General features: G+C 41.6%; 1 protein-coding gene across 1 annotated transcript in view; it reads right to left on the bottom strand.

Moving 5' to 3' along the window:
• Positions 1 to 3,252: 3,252 nt before the first annotated feature.
• NDRG1 (N-myc downstream regulated 1) overlaps positions 3,253 to 12,213 on the bottom strand; it is a 40,505-nt gene continuing 31,544 nt past the window's right edge. The window contains exons 9-16 of the mRNA XM_032686130.1: positions 12,007 to 12,063; positions 10,951 to 11,054; positions 10,506 to 10,562; positions 9,574 to 9,625; positions 8,767 to 8,814; positions 7,226 to 7,261; positions 5,846 to 5,897; positions 3,253 to 5,098 (exon numbers count right to left, since the gene is read on the bottom strand). Of these exons, the coding sequence (XP_032542021.1) occupies positions 4,833 to 5,098; positions 5,846 to 5,897; positions 7,226 to 7,261; positions 8,767 to 8,814; positions 9,574 to 9,625; positions 10,506 to 10,562; positions 10,951 to 11,054; positions 12,007 to 12,063 (672 nt within the window). The 3' untranslated portion in view covers positions 3,253 to 4,832. The remainder of the gene's footprint in view (positions 5,099 to 5,845; positions 5,898 to 7,225; positions 7,262 to 8,766; positions 8,815 to 9,573; positions 9,626 to 10,505; positions 10,563 to 10,950; positions 11,055 to 12,006; positions 12,064 to 12,213) is intronic.

Raw genomic sequence — 12,213 nt, 5'->3', positions numbered from 1 at the left:
TTTCCAAATGATGTGCTGACCCTGTGATAGGCTCTACTTCTGTAGGACCTTTCCTGCTCCAAATCTGCATGAGTGGCAGGAAGGGAATCACCACGGGATCAATGCTTAACACTGGCAGCTGGCAGTAAAGAACTAAGATTTTTTTTGATTTGGTGACTTTTCATCATTAAAAAGAAGTGAAATCGTATTGCAATCAGTCAGTAAATGACAATTTCCTAGATGGAGAGATATAAGTGCAGACTGAGGTCCAGCGGGGGGGTCTGACAGGGTGCATGTCACCGCTGCACAAGGAGCTGGGTGGCACTTTTGCACAGTGCAAGCTCACCAAACCCTACAAGCAGGCTCACCAAACCCTACATGGAGGCTTCACTGGGAGCTGCCCCAGCCCTCCCCCAGTGCTGCTGCCCAGTAAACAGCCATTCCCTCCCCAGCCCCCTCCACACACTGACCTTGGCCTGAATACCATAATCCACTCCAGCCATAAGCAATTGCAGAGAGTGGCAGGTCATCCAAGGATACTTTTTCCAGCTCTGCTGCAGGTCATAGCTCACTGCGATGCTGCTGCTTGGGAAGCGAGAGCTCCCTGCTATCCCCTTTCCCAACCACTGGGCTCTTCTGGACATGTCTAGTGATGCCAGAATCCAGTGTATGATGTACATCCCCCAGCCACCAGTGTAAAAACATGTAGAGTATATGGGATGTGGAGCTGGTTCTTTAATGACATCCAAATAACAATTCTCCTCCAGCCCCCAAGAGTACAGGGTAAGCGAACAATCCCCAAGCTGAGTTGCAGGGAACAGACATTGAACTGTTTGGCAGTTGGAATCAGAAGCCTTTTTTCCTTTTTTTCCCCCCTAACACTGGTCAGCAGCTGTGTTGTTTATAAAATGAATGGAGCCCTTAATGAAGCAATACAGAGAAACAGTGAAAGGCTGTGTCTGTCTATTACAAAGGGTTGAGGGGGAAGGGTTGAGCTCCTAAAATACCCTGACATCCTTTCTCTCAGTTATTTAAACATTAGGCATAGCAATGATCCGTTACCAATATAAAGCCTATATTTGGTTTGGTGGAAACAGTAAATCCACACATCAAAGCAGCTGTTCATAGGGATAGACCAGGAGAGGTTTTCTGTTCCAGTGAACGTGAAGTAGTGCAAAATAGTGCAAAAAAATAGAAAAGCAGGAAGCATGTGGGAAGGGGGAGGGCCAAGTTGCAGCAGCACTGTTCAGTGTGCTGAATTGATGGATGCAACAGACCCCATCACCAGCATGTTAAGGATTGCAGCAGATACTCTGCCCAAGATACAAAAACAGACATGAAGAGGATTCCTGCACTGGAGAGTAAAAATAAGCAGCTTTGCTATAAACAGTTTTCACTCCAGCTCAGTCCATCACTTGCAACACATGACATTAATCATAAACCTTGAAAACACATCTATGTTTAAGTTTCCAGCTGTTCAATCTATAGAGACTTTTAAAGAAGAAAGCAGCATCCTTCAGCACAAAAGACCTACTGCCATGACATGGTATTGGCATATCCTCTCCAATTCCTTCTCTGCAAGGACAGGGGAAATACATCTTGAAGTTCAGCCAGATTTTTGTACAGTAGATGTCAAGGCCCAGACAGAGGTGGAAAGAACCCAGATTTCAGCAATGACATCCTTTCTATTAGTGTTTTTGAAGAGCACCACAACAGCAAAAATTTGGTATTGAGGTATATTAATGGCATCAGGAAGCCTCATGGTCCCTGAGAGCCCATTCTGTTCTCTTCCACCCTTTATAACCCCAAAAGCAGTGTGAGATGGGATCTGGTTATTTTCTGGAAACCTCCTTTTATCAAACCTGAATTTCCTCTATGCCATAAGAGCTCCTTGTCCCCTGATGGCCATTCATATTTGGAGAAAAAAGTGAAACCTCAGCTCACCTTTTCTGGCTTAGTGACACTACACTATCCAGGTTAATTCTGTCTCCAAGAATATTGTAGAAATCAGCTTTTGCAACCTCTAAGAAGGTTTTTCATAAAAAAAAAAATCTAATAAATCTGGAAGCCACTTGCATTCCTTTAGTTACAGCACAAGTTAAAGATGCCAGGAGATCAGTACTGCAGGGAAAGAGGAGTCATAACTTCTTGTAAAAGGTAATGCATTACTCCTCTGTGCCGTCCTCCAGCTTTTCTTTGCAGATACACACTGTTCCTTGCCAAATGAATACTCTTTGTTGCAAAGCTGTCATTTATAGTGGTCCTAGCAACGCCTTGCTGCTCAGAAGTGCTCGCAGATCCTTTTGTGCTGCAAGAAGGCTTGGATGCATTCCTCCCCATTAAACCAAAATAAACTGCCTGGGCTTGACAGGCACACCATGGTGTCCTTGTGGAAGGAATGATTAGCCACTCCCAGAAAAGCTCAGCAAAGAACATAACTTTGCCCTTCTTTTGTAAGATGAACTGGCACAGGTTCCTCCTGTTTTCACTGGCACTGGTTGTGGTTAACCAAATCAAGCCCTTTGCTGGTATCAGTCCAATCATGACTGCTGAATCAGCATGTCTAGCAGAGCCTTGGCTCAGACATGTCAAATATTTGCTTTTGCTTCTTCCTATCACGGGATTTTTTGAGATACAGGAGGAGTGAGCAGCCCAAAAGAGTCCCAGCAAAGTCACAAAGCCACCTATCCCTGAAAACATCAGTATGTTAGGTAAGTCACTAGGTTAATCTTTACTCTTCTGAAGTTAGATTCTTGCAAGAGGTCCAAAAAGAAACGCTTTTAGAAACTCAAAGTGGCATCTGAAATTTCAGTCAAGAAGCCTGCATACCTCCAGCTATTCACAAAGAACACATCACATCAATGGATTTACAGATCAGATCGGCATCAGAAAGGATACAATGAGCATGGCACCAGCTCCAGTGAGGAAGTCAGTGTACAGACCACAGATCTGTGCACTAGACAGTACTATAGCAGGAGAGACAAAGAAAACTTCAAACAGCAAATAGTACTCTATATAATGGCTTAATATTTTGCTATATTTCTTAGAGTAAAATTATCCTTTAGTACTAATATAGCCAATAAAAATGCTGAAATGTGTGGTGTTTTCTTAGTATAAATAGTAGGCTGGAATGGGGGGAAAACGCTGAGCACAGAAGTAGGTAACGGCAGAGATATAAGCAAAAGAAAAAAAGATTTCATTGATACAAAGGGATAAGAATATACTTGGACTGAGAAAGATTGTACTCCTGGTAAAACATGAAGACACCAGACATTGCAAAGTTACAAATTTATTTGTTTTGAAATAAATACAAATACTTCATTAAGAAACTTTTCTTGATAGACTTTACACAATAGCTTTATTCTTTCCGGAAATTGTCTGTTCTTCCCACAAACCATTATGGATATTCTACACAAGAGCTGAAGTTAGTCAATATAAAGTAGCCTAGATGGTGTTCTTCTGAACAAGCAATCCCAAAGTATTATCATTTGCTATTTAGCTGCTCGGCCTTTGAGCTTTTTGTTTGTGTGAGGACTGCAGTTCAGCAGGTATGCACTGGAGCTCAGGAAATCCTGTCCTGCTATCTATGGAAGGACAAATTTAAGAACACCCAACTGTGAAAATCTGACTGGCAGAAAGGTATCGAGCCACTAGCTTCAAAGAAAGCAATCCAAGGTGTCAGGAGGCTATATAAAGATGCAGAACCAGCAGATCATGACATTTACACAGTCACTAGACACTGTATTTCAGAGATACAGTGTTGCTGCTCCATCACTTTGTGGAATACAGTTCTCAGCACCAGTGAGATCTCATCAGCTTCAAATCAGGTAATTAGTGGCAGTTGAACATACAGTATCTAATTACATGCCATCCCAGTTATTCATCTCTCCTGACAAAGAACAGCTGGATCTGGCTTCACTTGCAGAATTCCAAATTTATCACAATTGTGCTGGACACAAAAAACTTGAGCTGCAAAGATAAGAAGCTTCCTGAAGGAAAAATCAAGCTGGTTTTGCTTTGCTGGTGTGTATGGCTATGCTACTTCTTACAACTACACCAAGTTCCGCAGTATGGTAAACCCTTTGGCCCAAGTTCCCAAACAGGGAATCCTATCTTGCTTATCAAATTTTAATCTTGTCCTCTTTTGGCTAAGCAGGTTTTAGGGTCTAGGAGGGGGGAAGGAAAGGAAGAATGAAACTAAGTCTCAAAAAAGTGAAATAAAAAAAGCTTAAAGATTTAGTTCATCTCAAAGTCACATTAAAATCACCTATTTTAGTAGTATATTATTGTACATAGGAAAACAGGCTTGAATACTAATGAATTAGAAGGCCTATAAATGCACGATACATTAATTTCTCTATCATTGAAGTCAAGCTATATACAATGAATTCAACTCCAGCTTCAACATGAGGCCATAACACATTTGTTTCATTTCCTTTCATAAAAGTAATCCGTAATATTTTTCTCCCCCTCTTTGAAACTCATCTCAAATTGTGCCAGTTTACCTTAAGATAATAAGAGATAAAGGGGCCTGTAACAGTTTTGATTTTAAAGGAGGGTATTGAGCAATTCTGGTTTGACTCTGAAATGTTTACAACCACATCAGCTTTTGGCAAGTATCCTTTAGAATTTGGCATCCACTGAAGGAGGGTACAATAGCAGCAGCTGTCTGAGATACAAGAATAACAATAGAGCAAATGAGATGCTTCTTTTCTTTGGTCCCTGTCAGACCCTGGTGAACAGAGTTCCTCCTACAGAATAGCTTGAGATTAATACCAGTTATGTTTTTATGATACACAGGGGGCATCCATTACTTTTTCACACCGTGACCAGTTTAAACCTCCCACATCCATCTAACAGGACACTTCCATGGACTTGGGGCTTGATTGTTCAGCGTTGCTTGCTGAATTCGGTGTCAGCTCAATGCGTGTGTCTGTGTGGGAGCGGTTCCTGGAACCATCCCCAGTGTGGGATCGGCTCCTTGTTCCCTCCCCCGTGTGAGACCGGCTCCTTGTGCCTTCCCCGGTGTGAGACCGGCTCCTCTGTCCTTCCAAAGAGGTTACGCTGGAGCCAGAAGCGGTGCGGGACCTCATCAGCCGGGTCATGCTAGCAGAGGGCACTGGAAGAAGAGTCTTTCATTAATTCCTTCCTTCATGGGCTTGGAAGGAAGTCCTTGCCTTCCTCTCCAACCTTGACCACCCTTATAGAAGCCTTCGAGATTGAATACATGTTTTTCATGGTAGCCTCACACGCAGAACTACCTTCACTGCTCCAGGCATACAGTTAAGGAGCCCGAAAATTACTAAAGTAAAATTGGTGGTCAGGGCTGAGGGATTCAAGGCAGCTTTATGGCACATTGTTGTGGCTGCAAAAATACAGAGATAAACTAAAGAGACTCCATGAGACCTCCCATTATTTTCAGATGTTTAACCTTTGCTGGCAGCCCAGGTTGGAAATGTATCTACACAAGCAGCTGCCAGAAGCACATATGTGGAAAAAAACCCCCAGCTACAACTCAAAGAAACCTCTGAGCTAATGAGGTTTTAAATGTTACATGCAGTATATGAATCATATCCTGTGATGCCACAAGGGGACACTATTACAAATATCCACCTTAAAAAACATCAAGATAAAGTTAAACAGCTATTCATGGCTATCAGCTGTTCAAAAAGCTTTCTTCTGTTTAATAACATCACTTGGTCTGAAAACCTTTTGGCCAGATACCACAGGTGTTTTTTTTCTTTCCCCTTGCAAATGCACATCCAACAGGGCAAAGATCACATACCTGAGATCAGAGACTCTGGGTGCTTAGATGCCCAATTAACTTTGATAGTCAGATAAACCATTCCATAAAACCAATACTTACTGTATCCCATTCCCTGAACGAAGTATTTGAAAGCTTCTGCAAGCTTGGCAGGCTGCAAAAGAGAGAGAGTGTTATTGTAGGCAGTGCTCAGTAGGTTAGTTACGTTACAGTGTCATAGATGTCACAGATGTCCTATCTTAACAGGGTTCTCAAATATTCTCTGGACTCTACTGACCCTCTAAAAGCTTAATTTATGAGAAAAATCCACCATTCCCCTCTCTAGACTGCTCCCCTGCCTCATTATTTTAGAAAATGAACACAGATATTTAAGAATGAGATTTCCAGACAAGTGACAAGTCTGGCTCAAACTTTGCTTGTGCAGTTACTGAAGCAGGTGAACCAAAGTAAAACAGCTGGCCTCACAAAATATACAAGGCAGTTCATGCATGGTCAGTAACTGAGTGATTCCTAATCAGCAGAGAAAAAATTCTAGTCAGAGCTGACAGTTATGTTTATAGAGGAAAAAAAGCTTAGCAGGAATACACAGGCACAACTGCCTATGATTGACATTCTTGCAATGAGGCACTCCCAATTTTTCTTTGCTGCTGACAGTGGCCACATAAACCTCACAATCTCAATTATTGCACATGAAAATATTTTTTTGTATTCTATCTGAATCACTGCAAAGAATGGACTCTGCATAGCAGAAGCAATGCACACATTACTGTGTGGCTTTAAAAAAAACCTTTTCCTGACTCCCACTGTTGGAGCATACACTGCCTGTCCAGGGACTTCAGCTGCAGGCAATTACAAACTCAGGTTTTCCTTAAGTTCACAAACACCACATTAAATTGCTTAAAAATTTGTTTAGATGTTAGATTTAAAGCTGATTTATAGGGCAGCTCTTTTAGTGAGGTGACACAAGAACACAGGTAAATTTTAACTTTCCCACCCTAGTTTTATTAGCAACTTTGAATTTAGGCCTAAATATATTTCAGAAATTCCAGTTCATTCTCAGTCAAGCAGAGTCAGTGTATGCAAGAACATAACATTGTTATTTCCTGACTCCACTTTCCTGATCTATGTTATAAATAGTCCAAATAAGACTGTTTTCAAAATGCTAGTGCTCAAGCCTTAATCCACATCTGCTTAGTAAATAGGTATAAAATAATACCTCTTCATTCCCACCTCAGATCTTTACTTGATTAAGACTTTATTAGTGAAAATAATATCCCCTCCCAATCTTAATTTTGTGCTTTGCTGCTCTTTTAAGAAAAAAGAAAGCTCAGATGACTGATTGACATCATTATTCATGAAATCATAACCATCCTTTTGGCTGACACTTGGGAACAGCAAGTACCCTACAGGAAAACACCCATTTGTTGCAGTCTGACACACTTCAGAACAGGATTAGTAGGATTTCCGCCAGCCAAATCCTACCTGGGAAACTTGGGGGAGCCCACCGCAGTCAGCCATCTGAAATGAGATGAGAACAGCCAGTTAGTGTAATGCCAGAGGAACTCATTTGTGCTCAGGATATATTAAAATGACCTTTTTAGCTATCTGGCAGAGAAACATTTCCTTTTGTTATGTGAGTAACGTCCACGTGGATGAACACAAAGTAAGCTATTACAAGTTTATAAAAGTTATGAGTGCACCCCAGAAAATCCTGAAGGTTCTTGACCATCAGGCAAAGAATCAGCTGGAGCTATGAGTGTTTTTTTACTAGGCAGTGATTACCAGTTTCTTAGAAACCAGCCTGATAGTCCTGGTTACAAGTTCAGCTCTGAATTACAATAACATGACTCTGTATTGACCTGGATGACAAACAGGGGAGAGAAAACAAACACCTGAGGCTGAGAGGTGAGAAGGAAAAACAATTTGCTGAAATTGCGGATGGCAAGCATCAACCTGACTTGCCAAGGGAAGCAGGGAAAGCCAAATGAGAAAAGCTATCTTGAGTATATGCAGTATTTTTGGAGCATTTCATTTTTCCTGCCACTCCACCCCTCAAAGTCAACCCAACAAAAACAGTCCTGTTCCAAGGAACACCACAAGCTCAAAACAGTGGAGTTGTAAATTACAGGCAATCCCAAATCCTATCTAGGATTAGTTAGCAGCAAAACAGGCCTGCAATGGGATCTGGCATCAGCCATATCCCTGGACTGAGAAGAGGCTGGCCACAGATACAGCATCTGAGATAGTCTCACGACCACATGGTACGGCAGCAGTGTAACTCCTCAACATTAGGAGGAAAAAGTATTTGGGAAAAAAATAAAAAAATCATTATTATCATTTTCACTGACCAGTTCAGTGCAGTAGATGCAGAAGTTCACAGTAGAAGCATGATGGAACTTGTTTCACTGTTTACATGCTATTACTTCATCAGTAACAAGCTGAAAACTGCACCCATCCTCTGAATGCCAAGCATCAGCCAAAACCTTTGCATCACGTTCTTCTGTTTGGAAGTGCGTTTTATCAACTTTCTGATAAGATATCCTGGACTGTGCCCTCATAAAAGGCAGGATGACCAAATTGTGGCTGATAAATGTGTCAGTTGTCTATAGCTATCAATTAGTCTGACGCTACTGCTGAGGGACAGGCAAGCACAGGATCAGAATGAACTGGTTTGCACTTCCCTTCCATGCTTTTTCAAACATTTCCAAATACCTCAAGATCAGCTTTGCCAGCTCTAGTCAAATTCATTATGGGTGTGTGAAATACAGAGCATTTCAAGTTTCATCCCTAATGCTTTAAAGTGGAGAAGCTGAAAAATTCTGTACTGTTGACCCCAACAAGAAGCCCCTAGCGTTGTTTATTCTACTAAAATACTCTTACCCTGAAGGAACTGTCTTTTCACATTAGAACTGGATTCTACTGCAGCATATCACTCTGGTTCTGCCTTTTTTTTTTTTAGTTCATCCAACTGGTTTTACATGAGAGGAATGTTTATTTTGAAAAATCACAGTTTTTGTTATTACCTTCAGAAGTGTAGTCCTTGTTGGGTCCAGTTTTGCGTTGCATTCAACCTACATAAAAGAATAACAGCATAAGGCATTGCACACAAGACTTAATTATGAGCTGCTAGATGAAAATAGATTAAAAATTCTGCTTTCTGGCTTAATACAGAGTAAACTGACTATCTTATGCTTCTGTATGAAGACTCTGTATACATATATGCATCTTTAAACCCAAGTCAGTTCACTTTTCTGACCGCATTTTTTTTCTATGTACAAACCCATTAGTTGAGAACTGTAGATTTTTCATCTGTCTCTGGGACTCCAGTGGCAACAAGTGCTGTTTATCTTGTAATTTGGGGTCATCTGGTAGCATCCCAAGTGGTGAGCAGCCATGTGGCCTCAGGCCAGCAGACTGGGCATGCCCATTAAGGCACAACATTTGAAGTCATCCAGTCATCTGGGGTGAGTTATAATGGTCAAAAAGCAGCTCTTCGCTTCCATAGTGATCCAGGGCACAGCTCCAGCACCACACAACAAGTTAAAATACCAGGAGCAGATCCCTCTCTGAAGGAAAATATTTGCGGTTCACTGGAACTGCTGTGGTGATTGTTCCTAACATGGTAGCTATTAAATAATGGTGCACACACAGAGGGCACAAACAGCAAGGGATTAATGGCAGCTCTCCTGCAGTTGAAGAGGAGAGCCAGCTGGGCTGGCTCAATAGCCAGCCAGGCTGCTGTGTGGCAGGAGCTCTGCTGGCCCTGTGCAGCTGCTTGGCTCTCCCACCCATCACCCAGCAGGGTGGCAAAGAAGGCTCAGTGTACCCACCACTGCATCCACTGCCGGGGAGCTGTCACCGACCACCAGGAGGACAGGACACCTGCAAAGAAGCACAGACAGGAGCGGTGTTATCTCTGTGATCCAGCCCGGACTTGCCCTAAGCTGCATTTTGTGTTGCTGGAAGGATGAGACAGTTAAGCGTGTGGAAGTGATTTGGTTTGTGTTCCAGACACCTTAAACATACATCAAATCCACTGCATTAGCTGCTGACCTACTGACATGCACTGATTCCTTGCCTGAGAACCTGTCCTTTTCCCCACCAGGCAGCAAATCAGCCCTTGCCAGTGCTCTTATTCCTCACTTTAAAAGAAATTGAATGTGAGCATCAGCACCAAAGTCTCACCCCCACCTCCAGGCCCATGAGCTCCAACTTTTGGATCTGTCCGTCCTATTCCAAACAGATTGGCAGAGAAGTAGAGTCTCCTGTATGTAACCATCAGCAGCTGAGCAGAGAAGGACTTGACAACTGTTATGTTGCATAGTTTGCAGCATAAGTGAAAAGTTGTTAGTAGAAGATCTCAAAGTCATTCTCATACCTGCTCCATCGTCCTGAATTTTTGTTTGGTTGTTTTATCAAATGGTTTTGGGTTGGGTTTTTCCATTGTTTCCATTAACTACAATACATTTCTGCATGAGGATAAGTACATCTACTTTTCAAGTACTTCATAAGCCCAAGTTTGTGCATGCACAGGAACTGGAACTGCTTAACTTTCCATTTCAGCTAATATATGTTTGTCAAGTCTGAAGAGAGGAAATTTTCCTAATGGTAGTCCCTGACTTGCAGTAACCTCTCATCTCCTACATTACAGCACATAAGCACATGCAACTACAGTTCTGCAGTGCATTTACAATGCATCTACTGATCACACCTCTTACCTCACATCATGCACAAACAAACTGGTAGGAAATAAAATACTTACTGAAGGGTGACAACATTTGCTCCAGGAACAGGGCGCTCAATCTCTAGGTCTCGCCGGCTAAGAAAAAAAAAAATAATGGAGAGGATAAAGGCTTTTGATACACTGAGATTTTATAGACACTTCCATATTCTTCTAATTTAGAGAAAGCACAGACATTCACACGTTAATTTAATCTGATACGTGTTGTAACCTCCATAACTGATGTAGAACCATACTTAGACTGAAGGATCAATGTCTTAGTTCAGTCCCAGTGTAACATCTTTCACCCCACAAATGCACAAGGTCCTTCTCCCATAAGCAAACCACCTGAGATCCCTAAAGGCACTCTCAAGCAGAACTTTATACTGGGGGAACACACAATTTCACCACACAAGTAATACTGTCTCTAAAGACCTGGACAGTCTCTTAAAACAGTTTCCAGTTAGAAATCAGGTAAATGTATTACCTGTTGTAAGAGTTGACAAAGAGATGAAGGTTGGTTTGATTCATATCATTAATAATATGCTGACGGTAAGTATGGATCAGGTCATGGTTGCTGTGAATTTCTTCCTAAAGTGGAGACAGAATCATTCAGAATAGGGGCTATTTTCTGAAAGGATCTGAAGACATGGCACAGTAGTTGCATATCAGACTCATATCTACACACCAGCGGTGCACTGTGAGGGAAGGAACAACTTCCAGCATGATGTCACCCAGAATTAATATTAGCTTGTAATTGCAGTACCCCAATTTTCACTTTAAAACTTCAGTATGTTGTAATGTTAAGATCTCACAGTTGCAAAAGCTGCAGCTGTAGTGCAGATGTTAGTAGGTTACAGTCAGGCAAGTGTGAGGTTTTAAAACAAATAAAAAAGATTCAGAGTAAGAAGCCTAATAAATGTTTCCAGGGCAAAGTAGATGTTGAAAGCTTACAAACGTATGTAATGTGGAACTCAATTTCACAATTGTAAATAACTAAACTCCAAGGACTTCAATCAGTAACATTTTCAAACAGTTTGGTTCTAAAGTCTTTATAGATTAGTCCCTTGTTCTGCAGGAATGGAGTTTTCCATTGCACTTACTAACAGTTTCAAGCACAGCAAAGTAGCCTCAGAAAACATTACAGTACTTTCCATTAGGCTTGCACTGAAGAGTGCCATTAGTACTAATAACCAGCTGTCAGAGCTACAAGTAGGTTATATAAAAAATATGTGGGGTAATACGCTCATGTCCTGAGCTGAATGTGGCAGTTATACTCATGTTTAAGTGTTGGCTGTCTAAGCAGTAGGGTTTAGAGCTGCCCCTACTAGAGTAGTCACAACTGAGATGCACTTGAGTCCTCAGGACACAGCAAGCCCCATGGCAGCATACCACCTCCAAAATACCGGGAATGCAAGTATGAAACCTATCTCACAGTTTAATTCTGTCCTTTGTTGTTTAAGTGAAGGCTTCTCCTCTCCTTTCAGCCCCAGGAGGTAGATACAGAACACTGAATACAGAGGAATCTTTTGAACATCCTTACCTTTCCAAATAGATGTGAAATGACCATGTCTGGCAAAGCATTTGTCCAACCTGAAATCTGAACAGCAAGATTATCTAAGTATCTGCTATTAACACAACACTTGAACAATTGAAACCTTCTAATTATCCATAAATGGATGTATCTCTGTTGGTTCTATATGTACAATACTCTGGACTGATATTCCCCCCCCCTCAATTCAATTATAAC

The sequence above is a fragment of the Chiroxiphia lanceolata genome, chromosome 1 (assembly GCF_009829145.1).
Source record: "Chiroxiphia lanceolata isolate bChiLan1 chromosome 1, bChiLan1.pri, whole genome shotgun sequence".
NCBI classification, from domain to species: domain Eukaryota; kingdom Metazoa; phylum Chordata; class Aves; order Passeriformes; family Pipridae; genus Chiroxiphia; species Chiroxiphia lanceolata.
Note: the sequence above shows the minus strand (reverse complement) of the source record. Positions and strands in the feature narration are given on the sequence as shown.